Source organism: Garra rufa, chromosome 5 (genome assembly GCF_049309525.1).
Source record: "Garra rufa chromosome 5, GarRuf1.0, whole genome shotgun sequence".
NCBI classification, from domain to species: domain Eukaryota; kingdom Metazoa; phylum Chordata; class Actinopteri; order Cypriniformes; family Cyprinidae; genus Garra; species Garra rufa.
Genome location: NC_133365.1, coordinates 4,027,129 through 4,039,169, shown reverse-complemented (window position 1 = coordinate 4,039,169; position 12,041 = coordinate 4,027,129). Strand labels below are relative to the sequence as shown.

The 12,041-nt window shown below is 33.8% G+C and overlaps 1 protein-coding gene across 2 annotated transcripts in view; it reads right to left on the bottom strand.

The window, feature by feature from the left end:
- Positions 1 to 12,041, bottom strand: part of kif1ca (kinesin family member 1C, a) — a 59,082-nt gene that overhangs the window by 38,571 nt on the left and 8,470 nt on the right. For both annotated transcript variants that reach the window (XM_073840517.1, XM_073840518.1), the window contains exon 2: positions 246 to 379. In XM_073840517.1, coding sequence (XP_073696618.1) covers positions 246 to 351 — 106 coding nt within the window. In that variant the 5' untranslated portion in view covers positions 352 to 379. The remainder of the gene's footprint in view (positions 1 to 245; positions 380 to 12,041) is intronic.

The window sequence follows — 12,041 nt, the reverse complement described above, 5'->3', positions numbered from 1 at the left end:
GAACTGTGGCAACAAATCGTACCGTTGGAAAAAGAGCAAAATGTTTTCCTAATTTACAGTCTGATGCATGTTTACTTTAAAAATTCAACCACCTCCATGAACCACGGTGAACGAAATGTCTGGAATTCATGCGTTCACGTGAAAGGAATGTTCTTTTTAAAGGCGAAGATAAGGGGTCTACGCACAATGTAGACAGAAAAATGAAGATATAAAATGAAAGAAAAGCATTACTCTGCTGTACTCACATGTGCTCTTGTCCTGCATCTGGATCACACACTTGGCTCCTCGGTTTATCTCTCGGCTGTTGAAGGGCCGCACGCGCACCGCCACCTTCACCGAGGAAGACGCCATGATTACTACTGGCCAACCTACTCAGCACCTGAAAGACAGGAAAAACAATGATTACAATTCACTAAATCTTCAGAAATGCTGAAAAATAATGTACTCTTTTCTTTAACCGTTTCATCCATTTCTGTACTAAGAATAAATACAGAAATGTTGCTTCATACTGTACTGTACTGAGCAAAGAGTCAAAGTTTTTCTGGTTGGCATGACATTAGCTCATGCTGTTTGATGCTGTAATATCTGGCTACAGAATCTGGCATTTATCTCCATTAAAGGCCATTCAAACATTGCCATGTATTCATATCAAATATGTAAATAAAGTCAGTCTAAAAGTTTAAAATGTTTTTTTTTTTCAAGGCTTGGTAATGTTATTCATTCTTGTCACGTCTTTTTCACTGCCGGCTGAATAATTAGTCACACAAAGCATGACAAATTCATAGAGCTTTACATTTATACGGTATAAAATGCTTACTGTTACTGTTAACTTACACTACAACTATTGTAAACCGCCTCAAGTTAACTGAAATAAAAATATTAGATGAAAAACTTAAGTTAGAGCTTTTAAAACTGCAACTTAGCAAATATAGTAATGCAACTAACAATAAAATATGTTTGTTAAATAACTAAGATTACTAAAATTTAAGTTAAAGCTAAACAGAAATAAATAAAAAACTAAAAACACTGAAGCACTTTATACTTCACATAAAACAAACTAAAATTAAAATGAGAACTGAATATTAATACGTACTAAATAATATAACTGAATATGAATACATACTATAATAGTATATACATTTACAAAAAAATACTGTTTAAATAAGTTCAGTTTATTACATCATTACCTGATCGTGACCAATATGCTAGTGGAAATAAAAGTTTATATTAAATTTCGATTACTGCAAATATTAAATTAGGGGTGGGCAACATGGCAAAAATATCATATCACAATTTTTTTTTTCCAGAAATATCACGATTCGTTGTCATGCTGGTTTTACAATTTAACAAGTTGTCTGAGCAGTACAGCCAAACTAATTTCCCTATTTTAAAACCAAAACCCCATGGTAATAAAAATAAAAAGAATGGCAGATATTCAGGCCAAAGAAGGCAAACATAAAAATCGCATTTTTTGCATTGAAGAAATTATTTTTTTATTTATTTTATTTCATAATATACACATGAAACAAACAGGGATTTATTTTTCAGATACAGAAGGTGTATTTACCAGAGTGATTTTGCTTTGTGTTTTGTTTAATTAGCATGTCAAAAATGACAATTCTGTCATCATTTACTCACTCACTCAAGTTTTTTTGTTTTTCTTAAGCATAAAACATGTTAAACATAAAACTTATTTTTGGAAATTAAGAGCTGCACGCATCTAATGTCTACAGGCGTGCATAAATTTTTCTCAACTGTTTACTTTCACTTTAGACATACCCAACTGTGTTTATATGCGATCCTTGCATGTTTTTGACAGTATTTAGCAAATTAGTATATGTGAATATATGGGACTTTTTATTGCGATTTTAGTTCTTTTACAATAGAAATATCATGTTTTTGACAGCTTTTTAACTGTTATAGCGCCACCTATGGTCCGCTCTTCATGAAACTTTTCATGCTTGTTAAAAGCCATCTGGTACATGTTTTCACCAATTTTCATAAGGTTTTGAGTTTTTGTTTAGGTTCTATAGGCTTTTGGGTATATGTGACCATGTCCCTTTTTATAATGACCTCGTTTTAGCTAACCAAAGGACAAAATTCAACATTTTTTTGATAATTATTGATCTAGAGAGTCTAGAGAACTGCACTGCAGTGGGTTGTAAAAGTAGGTTTCAGATATAAGTCAATTTTTCAGTTAAAAAAAGTCGCAGCTCAAAGATTTCGGCTCCACTTTTGTTTGTGCTGACCCAAGGAATGAAACGAATCAGACGCCAAAGACAACTTATTTTAGTGATTAGGCGCTGTTTGACAGGCTTTTAGGTCAGGCGATTCAGGTTTACGTGCTCATGAAGTGCATGCCAGAACAGCGCTCAGACGAAATAACGTTATTTATCGGCAAGGCTTTAATGCACATGCAAATAATGTGCTTTTGTGATTCCGAATAAGTGCAGTGTCCCGTGAGTGAATGCATGTCGTGTTGTACAGTATATTGAGACAGAGGCACACTGTAGCACAATACTACGATACTTATTCAAAAGCAGATTATCCACGATCAAAATCGTCACATCGCACACCCTATATTACATAAGAAAGCACTTTTATATTCCATTTTTTTTCAGCACATTATCCAAACCCTCTGCATTCTCATATTGTTTCCCTATTCCCTTATACCCCATGTATCATCACTTGTTCTCCACCGGTTGACAACAAGGTGTCTTGTTCGTGCAGATGAGAGTCTGGCCAGCAGCCAATGGGCCGTGTACACTTGTCAGCTCAAGAAAAATCTTAATGATGCACACGACGGGAACTGCCTCAGGACATTATTACCTCTTTAACTACAATAAAAACAAGGAACACCCACTGTTACTATAAAAGATAATAATTATGGCTGTGTGCCATTACAACAGCTACAACAAAACGCACAAAACAGTTGAGGAAAACAATGCTTATTCTGCCAATTTCACCACACAGAGACATTCACACACGCTACTGTTATTGTACCATCACATCAGCCCAGTCAACACACTCCCGACCTGCCAAAATTAGGAATTACCTGGGACTTGCCTTTGTTAAATAGCCAACAGACAGACTAATTATTACAGTAGAACTTACCGTACATTAAACTATTTTAATTTATATTATTTCAAAGCATCTTTATAGTAATAAACAACAGAAAAATTAAAAATAATAATATTAATAAAATATAGCTGCAAGCAGCAATTACCGGGGTTCGAGCATTTAAGGCCTTTATGGCTTCTATGCTGTTAGTGTGTCGGCCAACATGAAATAAATGGCTGACAGCAGAACACATCCATGATGGAAAATATGATTTTATTGAGTTTGAGTTTAAACCTAGGACTAGCTCACCAAAGTCTGTTTTTTAATTAATTTTTAAATATTAAAAGAACAGTTTGATTGACAATAGTTGTTCAGAATGAGGAGATCTATCATGTGATATGAAGATATAGCGTATATGTGAATAATATGGACGTTTTATATGCGATTTAAGTTCTTTTACAATAGAAATACCATGTTTTGACACCTTTTTACCTGTTACAGCGCCACCTATGGCCCGATCTTCATGAAACTTTGCATGCTTGTTAAGAGCCATCTGGTACATGTTTTCACCAATTTTCGTAAAGTTTTGAGTTTTTGTTTAGGTTCTATAGGCTTTTGTGACCATGCCCCTTTTTAAAATGACCTTGTTTTAGCTAACCAAAGGACAAAATTATTATTTTTTTGATAACTATTCATCTAGATACTCCAGAGAACAGCACTACAGTGGTTTGATCAAGATACGGCAAAAAACCTTGGACTAGCTCGCAAAAGTAGGTTTTTAACATAGTTAAGAATAATCAATTAGATCAAAAGTAGGTTTCGGATATGAGTCCATTTAGAAATCCAAGAAGTCTTTTTTTCGTGCTGACCCAAGGAATGCAACAATGTAAAGTTTTTGAGTCTACGACAAATGGTGTACGAGCTTTGCCCAAACGTTTTTTGTTTTTTTTTGCACTGTAGAGCCACCTTTAGGCCCATTGGGGTGAGCCTTTGGATCTTAGTAGCGAACAATACTACTACGATCTGACCAAGTTTCAGTTTTCTAGGCCTTACGGTTTGGGCTGCATGATCAGTTTTAATAATAATAAAAAATAATAATAAAGTTTACTTGAAAAAGCCTGATCAGAAAGAGTGAAAAAGTTTAAAAGTTTTAAAAGAATTTTTAAAGAAGAAATTTTATGGCTCTCAGTCCAAAAAAGATTGAAGTTTAACGTAGTTTTAAAGATAAAAGATTGATTGTTTTGAAGGCGGTGTGTCAGATGGATGGATAAATGGATAGATAGCATGATTAACATGTTGTTAACATGTTTCTAGCATGTTTGTAAAATGATTAACTTCACACTACAGAATTATGTGTATTTCTAGTCTTCCTTTCTGGTAAAAGGGTTTACAAAATAGGCTACTACCCATGTACAAATGAACAACAAATGCATTATTATTATTATTATTATTATTATTATTTAATAAACTAGTTAAGCACTAACACTGCCTTGCATTTAATTTAACTGGTCATGTCAATTACAATGTGGATTAAATACACAACACTGAAACCAATACTAAGCACGTTAACCACAAATATAGCACTGGTGGCACATACTGATCATTACTGTTTGTTGTGATCAGATCCATTTTTCTGAAACAAATCTATAAATATTGACCTTTTCTTGACAGGTTTCTGCATGATTGAGTTGACCATTGAAATTTGGTTGAGCACAGGAATTGTGCATCAAATGCTTTGTACTGTAGAAAGTTTGCAGATTGGCTAAATTAAAGAAATATTTTGCATAAAAATAAAACTTGCTGAAAATGTTCTCACCCTCAAGCCACTGAAGATGTAGAGGAGTTTGTTTCTTCATCTGAACAGAAATTGCATGATATCATTTCTCACTGTACTAAGAATGGACAAGGCCTGTTGATTCAGAATGAGCCACTTTTATTATTGATCTAAACTAAACTAAAACTCACAGACTTATGAGAATCTGAATCATCTTCTTAGTTGAGTTTCCATAATTGATTCTGCTATTGTCCTGTTAATCGCTGTGACGCTGCTTTGACACAATCTGTGTTATGTAAAGCGATAAGGAAAAAAAGGTGACTTGACTTTCTAAAACCTTCACACTCTTGATTCCTCTCTGGTGGAATGAGCTGCCAACCTCCACCCGAAACGCTGGGAATGTCACATCTTTCAAGACGCAGCTGAAGACACTCCTCTTCCACAAGCGCTTAATCAACCCACACCCATAAACCAATGCACTATAAAAAGAACATTTTTGTTCTCTGCATTTCTCTAGCTTGCTTCGTAATCTAGTTATTTAATAAAACTGCTAACTGCTTTTACTTCTCATTTGTAAGTCACTTTGGATAAAAGTGCTATGTACACTATATGGACACAAGTATTGCAACATTACACCAACAGAGACTTTAATGACACTGCATTCTAAACACATAGATATTTATATAGAGTTGGCCCCCCCTTTGCAAATATAACAGCTTGAACTCTTCTGGGAAAACTTTGCCGAGACACTTATGTGTGTTAATGCAAATAGCAGTTTTCAAAGAAAACAATACAACATGCATAAAACAAAAAAAGCGAATATGAAAGACAGGGAGCAGACAAGACGGAAACTCAAATTGACAATTCACTCAAAATATAACATTCTGTCATCATTTACTCACCCTCATGCCATCCCAAACCCATAAGGCTTTCATTTATCGTTGGAAAAAATTCAAGATATTTTCAATAGTTTCTTATAATGTAATTGAAAGACATAAAAGTAAACCATATGATATGCTGTGGATGTGTCCCCCCACTTTTACTAAAACATAAATTTGCACTTTTTCACACCTTGAATAATTTGCTAAATATTAATTATTTTACCACAATAAGAGGGATTGTACAAAATGCACGTTATTTTTTTATTTGGTACTGACTTGAATTGGATAACTCACGTGAAAGTTTATATATAGTCCACAAGAGAAAATAATAGTTCAGAATTTATATAAATGACCCTGTTCGAAAGTTTACATACGCTTGATTCTTAATACTGTGTTGTTACCTGCATGATCCACAGCTGTGTTTTTTTGTTTAGTGATAGTTGTTCATGAGTGCCTTGTTTGTCCTGAACAGTTAAACTGTCTGCTGTTCTTCAGAAAAATCCTTCAGGTCTCACAAATTCTTTGGTTTTCCAGCATTTCTGTGTATTTGAACCCTTTCCAACAATGACTGTTTGATTTTGAGATCCATCTTTTCACACTGAGGACAACTGAGGGACTCATATGCAACTATTACAGAAGGTTCAAACACTCACTGATGCTCCAGTATAATGTCCCTACAACATAGTTTTACCCACACTTGTTCTTTATTGGGTTAGTGTGACTGCACATGCATGTTAGCCATTGTAAACACATTCCAGTGTATTTCAGGCCTTAGCAGCTTGGTATGAAGGGACAGTATGGGCTAGTCAACAATGCACCCTCAGGGACTCTTTGTATCTCCAATAGTATGTACAAGTTTGAATACACATGAACAAAATCTGTGATACTGTACTCTACTGTAGGTGAAAAGACGTTTACACAGAACAAAAAGAGTGGAGAGAAAAAAGGCTACAGGGTCATTCCGTGTCAAATCAACCAAATTTGAACTTTCTAAACTTCCCTGGCTCAAATTTTTGATTGTGCTATTTTTTTTTTTCTGAAGAAAGATAGACATACTGACGAAAGCCAAAATATTAAATGTCATGGGTGTATATTTTGTAAAGGGAGGTCAAAATGACAATTTTCACCTTAGTTTCAGAGTCAACTTACAGGGGGGTAAAAATGATTTCAGAAAGATGGCAGCATCATTATCTTATTTTTACACAGAGATTGGTAGCTCTTTTAGTCAAATCTGTTGACTTTAGCAATCCTTGTTGCATTATGTGCCAATGGTGACCATTAAAAAATGAGGAAAATGCACTTTTTAAGTTTTTCTCCAAAGTTTGCAAGCCTGTAACTCAAGAAGTATTAAAGATATTTGAATGCTCATTTAGATATTGGGTCTTAACATACTTTCCTTTTGGCATCTTTATTTTTAATGCCCTATGAGATTTGTTTCCAGAGATATTGGAATTTCAATGTGACTCCAGGGGTATGTCGTTAAAACATACACATTTTCAGTGGTCAAAAACCAGTTGTGGGTCAGTTTGAAAAAATATAAAACTTTTGTTTTAAAGAGGAATGTCTGAAGAACAATATCAAAACTAGAGATGTATCTTGTTTCTTTCTGTCAAGACAACTGCATTGAACAAACCAGTCTGAGTGCCATAAATATACTTTTTTCCCAAACGTTTGCATGTCTATAACTATAATGCCTATATATGATTTCAGATTATAGTTCTTCATAAACTTTTCTTTTAGAATCTTACTTTTCAAGGCCCTACATCATTCAGTCCCAGAGATATGAGGATTTCAATGAGGCTTAATGTCCAGATTGTTAAATATTACCCATTTTCAATGGTCGAAAACCAAATGTTGTTCACTTTGTGTACAGCTGATACTTATTCAATTTAAAGAACAATGTCTGAAGAAGAAATAATGTTGAAATTAGAATTGTATCTTGTTTCTTGTTGAACGATCACCATTGGCACATAATGCAACTAAGATTGCTAAAGTCAACAGATTGTACTAATAGAACTACCAAGCTCTTTGTAAAAATAAAAAAAGATAATGATGCTGGCCTCTTTCTGAACTCATTTTTAACCCCCTGTAACTTGACTCTGAATCTAAGGTGAAAATAGCCATTTTGACCTCCCTCTATAAAATATTGGATTACTCAGTAATTATTCTTCAATGACATTTAATATTTTGGCCTTCGTTACTATACATGTTTATCTTTCTTCAGAATAAATATTAGCAAAACCAAAAAAAGTTTGAGCCGGGTACCTCTGGTTGAATTGACACGGAATGACCCTACAGTAAAATTAGTTTGTGACCCATGTAGAGGTTGTGATTTCTGGGTGTCGTCCTGAACGCATATCCAGCACTCAAAGATTTGCATTACAATCAGGTTACAGGAACAGAGCTACACCCTTTAGCTCAGACAACACAAACAAACGCTCTGCCACTGTGACACAGCCCGCATTACACTCATAGTCTGCATTACACACATATTGCTGGCTTATGCAACCGCAGCAGGTGACATGGAGTCGCTCTCAGCCAAGCAGTACATCTAAAGTTTCACACTCCTGACTCATACTCTGAAATGAGATTACACACTGCAGATTGGGACACACTTTATCAGTCTGCTTACATGTGTGCAGAAAAATAGTAAGTATCCAGTGATGAACTTATTATTTTTTTTAGGTCTCTAACACTAGCTTGCTTTTTCTTTTTTTATTCTATCTATTTTCTTTTTATTTATTATATAATAAAAAAAAATGATATGTGCACTGTCATAGCACTTATATATATTCATCAGTGTTTCCCCTAGGTTTCCAGTGTTGGGGGGGGGGGGGGGGGGGCCTTAGGGGGTTGGGTGCCGGTAGCCAACGTTACTTTTTTTTTCCCGGTACTTTACCCTACTTTGTGAAATAACGAAAACATTATTATAGACTTATTCAGTGGAAAAATAACTCCAAAACTCTCTATTTTAACATTTTGAACAATAGGGCTCTACCAACTTTTGCTTTTTTTTTTTTTTTAATTCTTGTGTGTATTATTTTTTCTCATAATCAAATTAAAAGTATAAACATTTATTTATTTTTAATCAAATGAAAAATAAACCCTTTTAATTTTTGGCAAACAAACAGAGGTTTACTGTTAAAATCAATAAATAATAATAATTTAACATTTAAATAATAATTGTAGTATTTTTTCTACAATTAAGTGGTTAATCTTGTTATATTTATTTTTATCATATATATTGTTTCATGTCAATTATTTAAATAGGAATATATAAACAACTACATTATACTGTACAAAAGTAATACAAGACTAATGTTCTGTTACATGTTACTTTTATTTTGACAGGTTGCCTTGAAGTTTCTGTGTGTGTACAGCATGTTATGATGCTAGTTTTCTCAAATGAAACGGTAAAAGTGACACTCACAGCAGCTTTGGATATTGAGTTTATCTGTTCATGCGAGATGCAAATGCCCAAAATTAGCGGGAGCGTCACGTGTGCTTCAGTATATGCGTGTAGTAAAAGCGCGTCTCCACCATTCATACATACAGAGGCAAACGGAGCATGCAGGATTCATATTGAAACGGTCTTTTTGCATTTCAGTTTTCACAGACACTAGTCCATATCACGATTTGAATGAAGTAACAGACCAACTTTTGATTTATTAATCCAAAAATCGACGAATTTACGTGGCATTTCGCGCTATAGTAGATTCGGTTTTTATGAATGGAGTCCGCGATCCCGTCTGTGTTTTCGCAGATGAGACATTGTAAACACGCGATCATGTAAAGACAGAAATGACATGCCTTCGTGTAAATAAGATAAATAACACAAGGCAATTTAGTTTGTTTAATAAAAGAACAATGTATAGCCCTGTTCTATAGGAAAGATAACCTTAATGACTTCTATTGTGATCTGACGCTATATCAAAAATAAAATGAACTTGACATTCAAGGGGGGCGGGGGGTGCCGTTGGGGGGGCGGGGCGCCCCCCTAAGATAATGGTAGGGGAAACACGGTTCATATATATATATATATATATATATATATATATATATATATATATAAACTAATTAATTCTAAATAATCTTATTTCATTCATGTTGGTGTATTGAGTTTAAAAAAAGCTTCACAACATTTACAAGAAAATTTTAATTTAAAGACTGTTAAAATGTAAAACATTTTGCTTACACTTTGAATATGCTATTAAATATTATAAAAAAATAAATGTATTTAATATATTCTTTTATATTATATATATATATATAAAAAAAAACAGAAAACAAAGAATATGTAGTGTAATTCAATGTTACCCAGGACCACAAATCCAGTCATAAGGGTCTTTTTTAAATTGTTGTATAATTTATTTTATACATCACCTAAAAAAAATAAGCTTTCCATTTAATGTATAGTTTGTTGGGATAGACAATATTTGGTCAAGATACAACTATTTGAAAATCTGGAATCTGAGGTTGCAAAATAAATAAATAAATAACAATATTGAGAAATTGGCCCTCTAAAGTTGTCTAAAGGAAGTTTGTAGCAATGCATATTACTAATCAAAAATTAGGTTTTGATTTATTTACGGTAGGAAATTCACAAAATATCTACATGGAACATGATCTTTACCTAATATCCTAATGATTTTTGGCATAAAATAAAAATCGATAATTTCGACCCATGTATTATGGGCCATGTATTATTCGCTATTGCTAGAAATATACCAGTGCTACTTAAGACTGGTTTTGTGGTCCAGGGTCATATATTATTAAAAAAATTTAATATTATTATTAAAAATAGAAAAGAAAGAAAAAATATACTTAAAGGTTATATGCAACACTGGACAAGCCATACACAAATGTTAAATAATGTTAATGTTTAAATCTTACTTTCCAAAAAATGTACCCTTATGACTAATTTTGTGGTCAAGGGTCACATATATCAGTTATGAGAATAACTGCCTTATAAATATCACTAACACCACAAGCAGCACAAGGTCAAATCTGATATTTTAAGAGACTAACTGTCCTTGACACACTGTCCTTGAGGGTCTGCTCTCTATGACATTTCCAGCTTTACTGCATTGGGATTTTCTTTGTAATGACTTTGATGCATCACATTATTTTAATGAACTAAAATTTTTTAAATATTTCCAAGCAGTGAAGCAGTTTTGCTAAATTTTTAAAAAATGACAGATTGTGGCAAAATACTGTCTTTTTTTCAATACTTCCATTCCTTTTAATGAGGCTTTTTTCTTCATTATAATTCCAGGAGGAGATGTATCACCTTGGCATTTTACTTGGCTTTTTAATAAAATAACTTGCATGCTGCAGACCTTCACCTACCTACTTTCTAAACTCCATGAACTGGAAGATGTTAAAAAAAGCAATGCTTATAGTAAGTGGACATGGCAACACTTCAAAGGATCGCTCTGAGAAGCAGTCTCCCAAACATAAACAAAACACAATGGCTGGTTTAGATAAAACTGCCAAACATAACAAGTCTTTGGTCACTGTTATTTTACTTTGTTCAAAAATTGCAGATGCCAAACATGCGGGACGCCAGAACGTTGCATATAGTCTTGGGGTGCAACGGATCACAGTTGTTTTGTGATTCGTAAGGACATGGCCTCATAGTTCTGCATGCATGTGATTCGAAGATTCACCAAGTGTTTTGTCATGCCTGTTTACACATTTAAGCGATTTTATACCATTCAGGTGAAAGAAGGATGAAGGAGAACTCAAATCAGTACTTGAATGCACACATAGAAAGAGAGCCGCGTTGATTGCTCTTTCACATCTCCTTGCGCTTGAATGAATACACACAAAGGTACAGTTGAGGTCAAAAGTTTAAATCCCCCTTTCAGAATCTGCAAAATGTTAATTTTACCAAATAAGAGGGATCATACAAAATGCATGCTATTGTTTATTTAATACTGACCTGAATAGGATATTTTACATAAAATGTAGTCCACAAGAGAAAATAATTGGATTTATAAAAATGACCCTGTTCAAAAGTTTACATACAACTTGATTCTTAAAACTGTGTTGTTACCTGAATGATCCACAGCTGTTTTTTTGTTTAGTGATAGTTGTTCATGAGTCCCTTGTTTGTCCTGAACAGTTAAACTGCCTGCTGTTCTTCAAACACTCACTGATGCTCCAGAAGGAAAAAAACATGCATTGAGAGCCGGGGAGTGAAAACTTTTTGAATTTGAAGACCAGGGTATATTTAACTTATTTTGTCTTCTGGGAACATGTAAGTATCTTATGTAGCTTCTGAAGGGCAGTACTAATTAAAAAATATATTATATTTGGGCAAA